Source organism: Merops nubicus, unplaced genomic scaffold (genome assembly GCF_000691845.1).
Source record: "Merops nubicus isolate BGI_N331 unplaced genomic scaffold, ASM69184v1 scaffold27195, whole genome shotgun sequence".
Classification (NCBI taxonomy): domain Eukaryota; kingdom Metazoa; phylum Chordata; class Aves; order Coraciiformes; family Meropidae; genus Merops; species Merops nubicus.
In genome coordinates this window covers 12,428-23,763 of record NW_008609343.1, presented here as the reverse complement: position 1 = coordinate 23,763, position 11,336 = coordinate 12,428, and the positions used below count along the sequence as shown (strand labels likewise).

The 11,336-nt window shown below is 39.5% G+C and overlaps 1 protein-coding gene across 1 annotated transcript in view; it reads right to left on the bottom strand.

Moving 5' to 3' along the window:
* Window positions 1–11,336, bottom strand: part of GRHL2 (grainyhead-like 2 (Drosophila)) — a gene marked incomplete at both ends in the record, with an annotated part of 31,764 nt that overhangs the window by 19,221 nt on the left and 1,207 nt on the right. Inside the window, 4 exons of the mRNA XM_008940574.1 lie at window positions 981–1,134; window positions 4,021–4,073; window positions 7,327–7,711; window positions 9,290–9,357. Of these exons, the coding sequence (XP_008938822.1) occupies window positions 981–1,134; window positions 4,021–4,073; window positions 7,327–7,711; window positions 9,290–9,357 (660 nt within the window). The remainder of the gene's footprint in view (window positions 1–980; window positions 1,135–4,020; window positions 4,074–7,326; window positions 7,712–9,289; window positions 9,358–11,336) is intronic.

Genomic DNA, 11,336 nt, shown 5'->3' with positions numbered 1-11,336 from the left:
GGGAAAGAGACTTTCCAGCAGCAGAGAAGTCTTACATCAGCTTCAGCCAACAATGAAACACTGTCATAAGCCTCACGTCCTTAGGAAACAAGGCTAAAAATTAATTACTATTCATGTTTACAAATCTCTTTATGAAGAGTCTCTCTAAACTTCATGTAAGATAGAAACATATAGGCTGTTGTCTGCTTCACTGCAAATGTTGACTTTCATTGGTTCCTTTAACTAAAGTCACAATATCTGTTATGGTACTTCATTTATTTGGATGGAAACACTTGTGCAGCCTCATACATATGCAGCCCTTGCAGCTTAAGGGTGAAATTTGCAGGGCAGCTACTCTGAGGCTCATTGTTCATTCCAAGGTTACTAGGTTAGGATTTGCTTACTCAAAAACATTACCAGGGAAATCAGGAGGTCTGTTCACCAGGCAGATATTGCTAGATACCAAAGCTCCAATTCTACCTGCAGAATCCAAGATGCAAATCATCCATTTTGTCATACTTTTGGGTGAATATCAAGTGAAAGCTCACACTTAATGAAAATTATTTGAAATTTATCACAAAGAATGGCTTTAACTCTTCAGAGTTTATCTGAAATGCACTAGGAAGTAGCTGCTGAAGTGCACGAGTGAGTGAAGATGGACTCACACAACAGACAGAGCAATTCTGATATCTTTTCTTTAATCATGGCAATGGTTCACCAATGTCAAGTGCACTATCTGTGCAATTACCATTCTGCCAAACAACAAACCGAGGCAGATATGTATATCAATAACTCATTGCAAGATCACACTTTGAAAAAACTGATCCCCAAATATTTGAGACTACCATCAATATTACTGTCCCACCTTTACGTTTGGCATAAGAGTAAGCTTGCTCTGTCCTCTCCCACAAGAAAAAAAAAAAGCAGTTAAAATCCAACCAACTACAAGTACAGTTATCTGCAGAGCTCCATTCCCATCGAGGAAGAAAATTGGACTATACCCTGACTTTGCTGATGGGATGCCGGAAACATTTGTTGTCGCCCGTCTCGCTCAGAGTGATGGCGTAGAACTGTCCTTTGTTCAAGTAGGTCATGGGCCCCTCCCCTTGCTTTTGACGCAGAGATTTAGTAGCTTCTAGTGTATACTGAAAAGTGCTGTTGAAAAGACAGGCAGAGAAACACCAGCAAAATCCATATTTTTTCCTTTTCTCTTTATCCCCATTTATTATGTATTTCATACATTGCATAAGCAAGGCATAAGAAGGTAATAATAAAATTCCAAGAAAAGGTCACACAGGCATTTAAAAATGCAATTTTCTTTTTCAAGTTCATCAGATCTGGCAATCAAGCATAAAACTATCCGGACTGTAATTCTCTTGGCTCAAAGACTAAATCTTTCCTTTCCCTGAAATGAACCATCATGAAGTACAAGACTACGTACCGCACCGTGAGCATCAACTACCAGGAGGGAATTCAGGATAATTTGCCAGAAATCAGCTACACCAAAATATAACTTGTTGCAAAAGATGGACATGGTGAATAGAAACTCCAACTGCTCCTTTCAGTACAGGTTAGAGGAGCAAGACTTCGTTTCAAAATTAATTGGACAGAGAAAAGTACCTACATTTAGTTGTATGTCCAATCACATAAACTCCCTTAGAAAAAGACAAAAATCAGAGAAAAAGAGTTTGCTCTTGTGTTGGAAGTCAGATTTTAGAAGACATCGTTCTTCACAAGAGAACATTCAACCTTGCAAGTAGTTCTCAAACCATTAAAACTTGAAGCTCCAATAATTAGTGAACTGTTAGCTGAACACAATTCTCACAGAGCCTCTTCTAGCCACCTCCTCAAATAATGAGCTTGAACAATAAAATCCAATAAAAAAGATGCCTGAGGCTTCTCACATTCTCTTAAATGAAAAATAATATTAACTTTACAGAATCTTCTCTTCAAACTGCATTTGGTCACCACAGAAAGCTTTATGCAAGGAGTAATTTGCAGGATGTCCTTACAAACTGGAGATACAGGAGAAGCACTTTCACAGAGGTCTAATTCAGCAAAGCATTTAAGCAGTGCTGGAGTAGTACCAAAAGGATGAAAATGTTGGTCCAAACCAACATATCCTTAACTTTTCAATGTATCCATATCCTACGTATCCTTAGCTTTTTAGATCAAGCATATACTCTGGACTATCATAACAGTGCCATAGCAATACAGAAAAAAGGGGAAGACAAAAGCATTTTTAACTCTGGTTAGTGGTGTGCACTGCCATGGTCCTTCTGCCCCGTGTGCAAGGGGAACAGAGGCTCTGTCCGCGCTGGCACGCAGCACGTCCCCAGCTGAGGAGACTGGAAGAGCAGAGCCACTGGTGCTGTGGACCCAGCTCCCACCCTGCTGCACCCGCCTCTGCTGCGGAGTGACGGCCGCCAGCGGCGGGGGCACACCCTCTGATCTGGTGCCACACGACGGGGCTGCAGGCTGGGGGCTGCCAGACTGCTCCCTGATGCACACCAAAGGATGCTGAGCAGCCTGGCAGATGCACCTCGAGGCCTCCCACCAGACAGACGGCCTAATGAGGATGTGTGCTGAGAAGGGCTTTGCATGAACTGAAGTCAGACACACAGTGCCTTAACAGAGCTGCCTACAGTCTGCCACAGTCTGGTCTTCTGTTTCCTGGCATTCTGTGTGCTTCAGAGAGATGTCAAAAAATGGAAAGCCCAGACATGCTGCACCTGGCCAATTCCACAGGCTCTGTGTGGTACCACTTGGGAATTTTCTCCTTGCCCTCAGCTCGCAACCAAAGCAGGCCCTATAGCAGGAGGATTACTATTACCTTTAAAACTTATTGCAGCCACTCAAATCATTATAATACTATTTTGAATCTCACCATGAGTCTTAGCTAAAGCCCCATGTAGTGATTAAGGGATCTTCTATCAGGCTTCCAAGGTTTCACATTCACCAGTTCTTTTTTTCAGTCTGAAGTTTTCATTCCTGAGCACCTATCACTTCCAGGTAACTCCCAGGAAGGATTATTTTGTTTTTCCTAATGTGCATTTGGAGGTTTCATTCTAATGTGGACCTGGGCCATAGCAAGAAAGACTTAATGCCCGAGAATTGCTAACAATACCAATGCTTTAGCCTTCAATTTTATATCCAGTGTAGTAAGTGAGCAGTCTTTGCCAAGTATCTGTTTCATATGTACTGCCTATACAATGACTTGGTTCTGAGCTCACTGCAGTTAATGATTGTTTTAATATTCCTCAGAAAAAAAGACAAAACCATAAGGAATCTCTAATATAGAAGTCATATGCCTACTCCAGGAAAAATAGGTAGGCACATTCCTGTTTCTAAAGTGAGAGTAATCTCTCAGATACAAAGAGAACTATTGACAAGCATGAAACAAAACATCAGCTTATGAACTTTACTGATCACAGTCTTTATTAAAGCGTCTCTGCAATGTTTGCCCATTCTACATATGCATTTTTCTGAAACTTTAAAAAAAAATTCTTTTGAATTCTTTGTGCTATTTTACAGGTAAACATGGCATACCACAACAAGCAGTATAAAAAGACAGAGGATTTCCCAGAAAACCTACTACAAGTACTTAGAAAAAGAAAAAGACAAAACTAAAGATGGGAATTCCATAAGGTGCGTGGAGCCAGTTCAACCATCCTAGATGTCTTTGTGCATCTTGCCATCCTGAAAGCTGAGGAAGAGTTTCCATGAGCTATCTGACAAAGCTGTGCCCTGTTACCTGGAGGACCTCTCTTAACGGTTTTACTCTCTCATATCTCAGGGGGGCTTCAGAAGAGTTAGTAACTTAAAACAATGCTGAGGAAAGGTAATAGGTGGAAGATATAAACTGGTCAGATATGAAAGCCAACATGTGCAGGAGAATAAGGGGAGAGTGACACTGAGCAGCATCAAGGGAGCCCTGCAGGTGTCCCAGGGTGATGAAGGGGAGGGTGGGAAGTGGACACAGGCAGCCTCAATACATTCCTATATGACGCCAGTCAACACATTTCAAAGCCTTTGCCGTACCTTGTTTGCTCATAAATATATTCTTCAGCCCCCACCGACACACTGCGGTACTTCTGAAAAATAAAAACAACAGTTAAATATAGTTTGATTCAGTCAAGAGGCAAGCACCAACAAAAGGAGAATTAGGTTTATTTAAGGACCCCTCTGAAAAAACCATCAACCTTTTAACACTCAAAATCCCTAAAAACTGGAATATAAAGGGTCTTTATACTAGAATCAACAGAGATCATTCATTTATATCAAGCTTTTAGTTTTTCATAACCTAACTGCTACAGCAATGTAGCTGAAAAACATCTTCTGACTTACTAAACTCCTTGCTTACACATTAATGTACTCTAAAACAAGCCTGCAAAAAAATGTACCCTATCTCAAATAAACAGATTTTCAAATGAAATCACGTTTTCCTAGAGACTTCACTTTTTGTTTTGATTTGCTCTCTTTAAAAATGTTTGTGTGGTCACCTCTCCTCAAGGCCAACAGTGAAATGCTGACAAAAATTTAGATTGCTATACTGTCTGTTTTGAATAGGAGTGGTGATGCAGGCCAAGAAAATAGTTTACCTTCAATATAAGATTCTGTTTGAGTGAAATGCATGAAACCTGCAATCACTCTTTAAAAAATGAAAATGTACCTATCAAAAAAATATTACATCAAGAAGTGGAATTCTGAAAAAAATGAAATATTTTTGCAGACTAAGCAATGATTTGTACTCTGTCCTGAGCAAACAAACCCATTCATACTCTGCTGTGTAAGCCTTGCTGCTTCTTATTGGCTTGGCTGTTTTTGCTGATGTCTCTCTCATTCACTGAAGGACCATCACGTTAAATCTCCAGGATTTTTTTACAATCACCAGTTAGCAATTAAAAGCTGTTTTGTTTCCACAAGTGTCATGTCATGAAATTTTGAAAACAGTTTTTAATTTTACCTTGTGTACACTTGTGCCACAACAAATATCCAGTTCAATACTCGTTAAGTGTAAAAGGTATTACGTACAAGTTAGGAATATTTCCTGAACATCAAAAGTCAAGGATCCACAAGCAGTGGAATAGACAAGCTACATACTAAAAGAAATCTAACATCCAAGGAGTACTATGGTAAAGATGGTCCCATATTGACATGCCAATCACATTTTATATGAAGGCTAGAGGTTGACATGGTCAAAACCATTCAATTTACTTATGTATCCTCCAAAATTTAGTTTATACTATAATGACCTAATAAATTAATCACAGCTAAATAAGAATATGAAAGAGATGAGAAAGGTACATTTATATATTTGTTAAAATTGTACCTGAAGAACACAGCAAGTGATTGACTGAAGTATCAAGTACCACAGGGATCTCTGAAAATTCAGCATTCCTTCAGTGTAACAGAACTAAGTCATTCAATAAATGTTTTGAAACAATTTCTAAACACACATTTATAATATGTTTAAAAAGGGAGTAGGTATCAGACCAAATCTACTGCAGCCAAACTCAGCCACTCCCACCAAGTGAATAGGAAAGGTAGTAAGAGCAACCATATTCCTACTTTAAATGCTAAAAAGTTTCTCTTTTGGTATGTTTTCACACTTCACACTCTCCCTATATCTGCTTCATACAGCTGTCCCTACACAACTGCACGTGGCTGGAGAAGTCACAGTGCCAGAGGGGCAAAGCACATCCCAGGATTTGGGTAGCTGAGAAAAAACAACGGGACAGGCTAAGTGCTGAGTGAGGCTGCAGCAGGGTGGGAAAGCCCTTCCTGCTCTCATGCCACAAACACATGAGTGTTTGGGGTGGAAGGCCACCAGCAGTGGCACACATCTCACCTACCAGCTACAGACAGGGACTTAGCTGTGTTGTTCAGCCTCCCTGTACAGTTAACAGGGGATGCGAAGACTGAGATGAGTGAGTGCACTTTGTAAACCATTCCTGCCACTCAGAGGCAGTTCAGATCTGATTGCCCATTCTCCACAGTCTGCAGAGAAAGCCTAGATGGCAAGTATCATACCCTGCTATTAGCCTATCATTTTAAAAAAAAAACAAAAAAACAAAAAAACATATAACATTAATATTACTACTGTAACAAAAACTACCATATCATGGAGTTTGGGATGCAAGGACAACAATTCCCTTTTTACCACCAAGCTAAACGGCTTTGCACACTCAACAGCACTTTGCACAGTGCAGACTGGCTGTTTGGGTAGCTCTCAGCTGCACATCCCACAACAGCTAAAATGATGGTTCTTCAATAGCAAGCTATATTTCTTCATTAATTATTCAGTTAGTTGACCTAAATGGGTTCTACACCTGAAAATGTATTTTACCTCTAGACGTATGGTTCTATGATGCTTGTGCGGAGACAATTTACTTTTCTATAATACACATACACAAACACATAGTAAATTTTTTATGTATCTTCAGAGTAACTCAACCTTAATGTAGCTTGCCTTGTATTTTTGTTACATTTAAAATTTCATATAGAGGAAAAAAAATCCAAGGAGAGTTTTACCACCTAATATCTCTAGTTATTTCCAGAGTTATTGTTAGCTTTAAATAATGTTTACCTTTCTACATTTCTGGCTTGTTTGCATCCTTCTGCAGCAGGCAAAAGCAGCCAGGATATACTCACCAAATTAAAGCTGCCGGTATAATTACTTTGTCTCAGAAGAACTGTAAAATAGTTACAAGGTAGGTCCTTGTCTCTCTTCTCCTCATTCTGCTACACACACATGCACCCTGGTCTCCCCTTGCCTGCAAACTTCTTCATTCCCTTCTAGTCATCTAATTCTACTACTTTTTCTCACTTGCCCATATTGCAGAGTAGACCTTAGTGCAACAGACAGATTCTGAATAAATTACTTTTGTTTATCCAGCAGCAGAGGCTGACACTGCTCATTTGCACTTTCAGAAGAACATTAAACTTCCCAAATTTTACAAAGTAGCTACTGTTTCTTACTGTTACAAATAGGTCTGATGGCACATCTTGTTATGAGAAACCCATCTTCTTTCATGAATGGCAACTATCCTCTACTTGACACAATAACCCAGAAAAGAAAAGATCAGTATCTATTATTTTCAGAATTTCAAATAAAAAAACTTTAAAACTCTCTTCTGAAACACCTCATGATCCTCCCCTATAATGAGAGCACAGACTGACAGGAACACAGGGAGGAGCAGAGACTAATCTGTTGAAACAAGCTTCACTGTTCTTCTAATGGCTCCTTTGAACAGCTCAGATCTCCTTATCTCTTTTACAAGCTCAAATCTCCCTAACTTGTTTACAGCTCTTTATTGAGTTCTTAATGTGAGGTGAAAAACTTACTTCTGTTCCTCCTTCTTTGAAGGTGTCACTGTATGTACTGTCCGGAGTACTGCGTTGGTCATCTTTCAGATAATTGGTGTGGGGAGCAATGTTGGACACTTCGTACGGCTCAAAGATAACCCCTCGATGCTCTTCATTTTCTCCTCTAGCATAGTGTGCTTGTGGGGTAATAAAAACAGGGGTGAACTCCTCTACTTTAACCACAGTCACTCCAGTCCCTGTGATGGGTGTCGAGCTCCCAGACACGTTGGTGTTGTAGTCCCTTTTGGATGATTCCAAAGGATCCTGGTTCAAGGAAAGGTTAACCGGCACCGTCTTCAGGACTTGCACGCGGTCCTCTCCCCCACTTAAATTACTCTGAGCTTCCGTAGTGTTAAGACAATTTCTGTGAGATAAAAACAAAACACATTACAAACTGTCCCGACAGAGTAAATCTCCTCCCTAACTAGTTCAATGTTCTCAGATGGCAGGGAAGGACATCGTTCAGCTGTGATAAGCCGTTGCCATAAGAAATAGTACATTAACAAATACCAGGCAAAATGCATCGCAAGTCAAGCAGAGAGGTCCAGAGCTCTGTAACAGCTAGAGAAAGAGAATACATTTGATTTGACCTATAATCAGTACGGCTCATTACAATTAACTCTGGGTATCTGGGGTTGCTTTTGCCTTGGCTTAGAATTTGGATGCAAAATCAATCAACCAGTGCAACAGCCTTTAGGCACAAAATAAGTATAAAGAGTAAGGCGAGGTATGGATTACTCACAGTACACAATTTGCATGTGACACAGGCAGAATATCAACAGCAAAATTCATACGTTGATGCATGCCCTTTCAGGCTGCTGACAGCACACTACTGCTTGTGCACCTCTGATACCAACGCTCTTCTGAGAGCGAGCCCAGGAATCCCTTTGTACCAGAGTAGCTCAGTAACCACAGTGGCTGCAGGGTAACCTCCAGCAGCATTCCTACGTCTACCCGCGGCTGCTGTTGAAAGCAATCCCATTGCTGATAGCGGTTGCACTGACATAAAATTGATAACTGTTAAAACTTGTACTAGATGTAACATACTGCTTTGTTTTCAACCTAGGGGATATGTTCTGACATTAGAATTCCTCTCTCTTGGCTTTGTACCAATGGCCAGTTTTGTCAATCACACTCAACTTAAGAACTTATTAGGTGTTCACAGAAGAAAAACAGTCACTCAAAAAGGTTTCATGCTCTGTTTTGAAACAGTGAATTAATGCTACTACCTGCTAGAATTAACACTACTACCTGCTAACACTTTCACCTTACACAGCTAGTGGAGACCATCTAAAGCTGTCCCGAATCAGCTACATGGAAAGAAACCTTGTGTAGTTTCTCTCTGCTATAATTTTACATGAAGATACTTTCCTACAAATAAAAATGTAGTTCTTTCTACCTAAATATACACTTTCTCTTGTCTACAAGTTGTAATAAAAGTAGAAGTCAGTTTCTTGTGACTCTTCAATTGAAGTCACTTTTAGTCTTAAAGTAAGGCTGAAATCTAAGAGGAGTGAGAAAAACGTTCTGAATTAATTAATAAGACTTTATTTGCTTCTGGGCAGACCCTAAGTTATGTTAAATACAACTGTATAAATCACATTACTGAGACCAAACTACTCCCTTTTTTTTTTCTAGGAGAAAAATAGTGAAAGAAAATATAATCTGATTTTACTAATCTCAGCAGCAGAAAAACAACAAAACCAAACATAAAAAAAACCCTGAAACTTTCTGCTACTTTGAAAATTGCATGTTTAACAATATCGTTCAATTTTTCCAATAAATTAAAGGTAAAACCTAGTAAAGCTTGCTTCCCAAAACAATCTTAATTCTTTTATCTTCTGGAAGAAAACCATAAACCCCCAGGCTATCATAGTTCCTTCAGTTCACAACTGATCAACACTGTTAGTAGCTGGGTGTATGATTTTGAATAATACTGTACCTTTTATCTTGGTCTTCTTGATTATCACTCACTTTGTTAACAGACAACAGCCTTTTATCTCTGGGAACCTGAGAACAACACCAGGCATGGGGTCAGGTAAATGCAACTGTCAGGTATTTGCAGCTTCAGACTGCTCTACAGCAACAACTAGAAAAATGTAACCGTATCAGTGTGGTCTAGTTCACAGAGACCAGGAGCCATTTTCTCTGGGAGACTGACTGTGAACAGAAAGATAATTTCCAAAGGCAAAAAAAATGTAGAGATTGTTTTCTCTTCTAGTTCTTGGGTACACCAGTCTGGAGCAAATGATTCTTCTCTATGTCCTTATCTTTGGAATATCAAAGATATTGATATTCCAAATCAAAGCTTATGTTCCAAAACAGGCACACAGATTTCACTGAATAATAAAAGATGAGAAGGAAGACATGATGCTTTGATGACCTCTGCCTGGAGACACTTTTAGCTCATGGGAAAAAGTTTTCAAGTAAGCCACAAGCACCAGCTAAGTCCTTCTGTTATAGAGCATTCTGGAGGTATGTTTGTGGATACTTCCTTTTCCTAGCATGGGGACAGGTCAGGGCATGCTGGCACATCAGCAGAGAACATCATTGACTTCTGCTTTGCTGAGTGCATCAACAGCCATGAGAAGTAAAAATCCAATCAAATGTGGCCCCTCGACAGACTTAGAATTGACACCAAATGACTTAAAAGATTTGTCTTCTCACGTACAGGTTTCCTGACACCAGCATAGAAATGAAATCACCGAGGGTAAAGTTGCGGCCATGACTATTTTTCTTTTGTTGCTGAACAAGCAATTTGGGATCTAAAACTTCTCATCTATCTTTTACAAAAACAGTTATATCCACCCTGTCAGAGCAGTTAACTCAGGATTAAAGAGTAACAATAGACCTAAGAACGGGCTAAATCCATGCCTTTTATCTGTAAATACATTAAAGAAATATCAGTAAAATATCTGAATTTAGAGACAAAGCAATACTACAGTGCACTACAGTAGCCACAGTTAACAATTGCTATATCTGCAAGACAGCAGCAAAGTCAGACAGTGCTAGCCAGAGCCTTTCCTTCTCTTAGGAACATCCTCTCTCCTTATGAAGTGTCCTGCTGGTTAAGAAACCTCTTTCATATACTGTAGAAGAGGGATCCAAGTCACAGTTTGCATACGTTGATTCCCCTGTTAAGATGATCTTTTTATCCCTGATGGAGGGTCTCTGTTTAGGTAAATTTCTCCACAACGGAAAAAAAAAAAAAAGTTAAGTTCAAATAATTTCTATTGATTGGAAAAAGTACTTCAAAAAATTACCCAACGTGACAGAACAAATGAGCTAGATGATAAACAAGAGCAGTTCAAGAGAGTCTGGCACACTGGAAGTGCTCTGCCACACTTCCACATTACAGCATAGGGGTTTAAGTTAGGTTTTAAGTTCCTACTTCAGAGCACCAAGAGGAGTTATCCTTTTCTCCCAGTTTAAGACAGAAACAGTTATGACTGAATGCTGGAAATTGCTTAGAGACTATCACAGCTTACTCCATCTGAAGCCCAAGCCTTTTGCAACTGCTGAAACAAGGAACTGACATGTCTCTTAGAACATGGTTTTGCGAAGGAAAAGGGCTGTTCTCTGATTCTATTTTATAAAATCCAGCAGATTAATGAACTGCTACATACAAAGGCATTACTAATACAGAAGCCAACACTCCAGATGCTCATACCCGTCCTTGATTTTATGAGTCTGCATTAACATCATAGAGTCTGGCACTGTGGCAAGTGTCAAGCAGAGAAAAGGACCTTTCTTCTTTCTCATTGGGAAAAGCTTTTCTCTACTGACAACACAAAAAAGCAAGGAACATCTTTTGAAATACAAACGGTAAAGAAATTAAACCAATATTTAACCATAAGGTTGGAATATGGCATCTTGCCTACAACTCCTTCTCCTGAACACTCATTTAATGATCTCAGCAGAGACTAAGAAGAGCAGCCCATTCCCTAAAAGCATTTATATTAATAAATACTAAAATCAAAGAGGTTTAA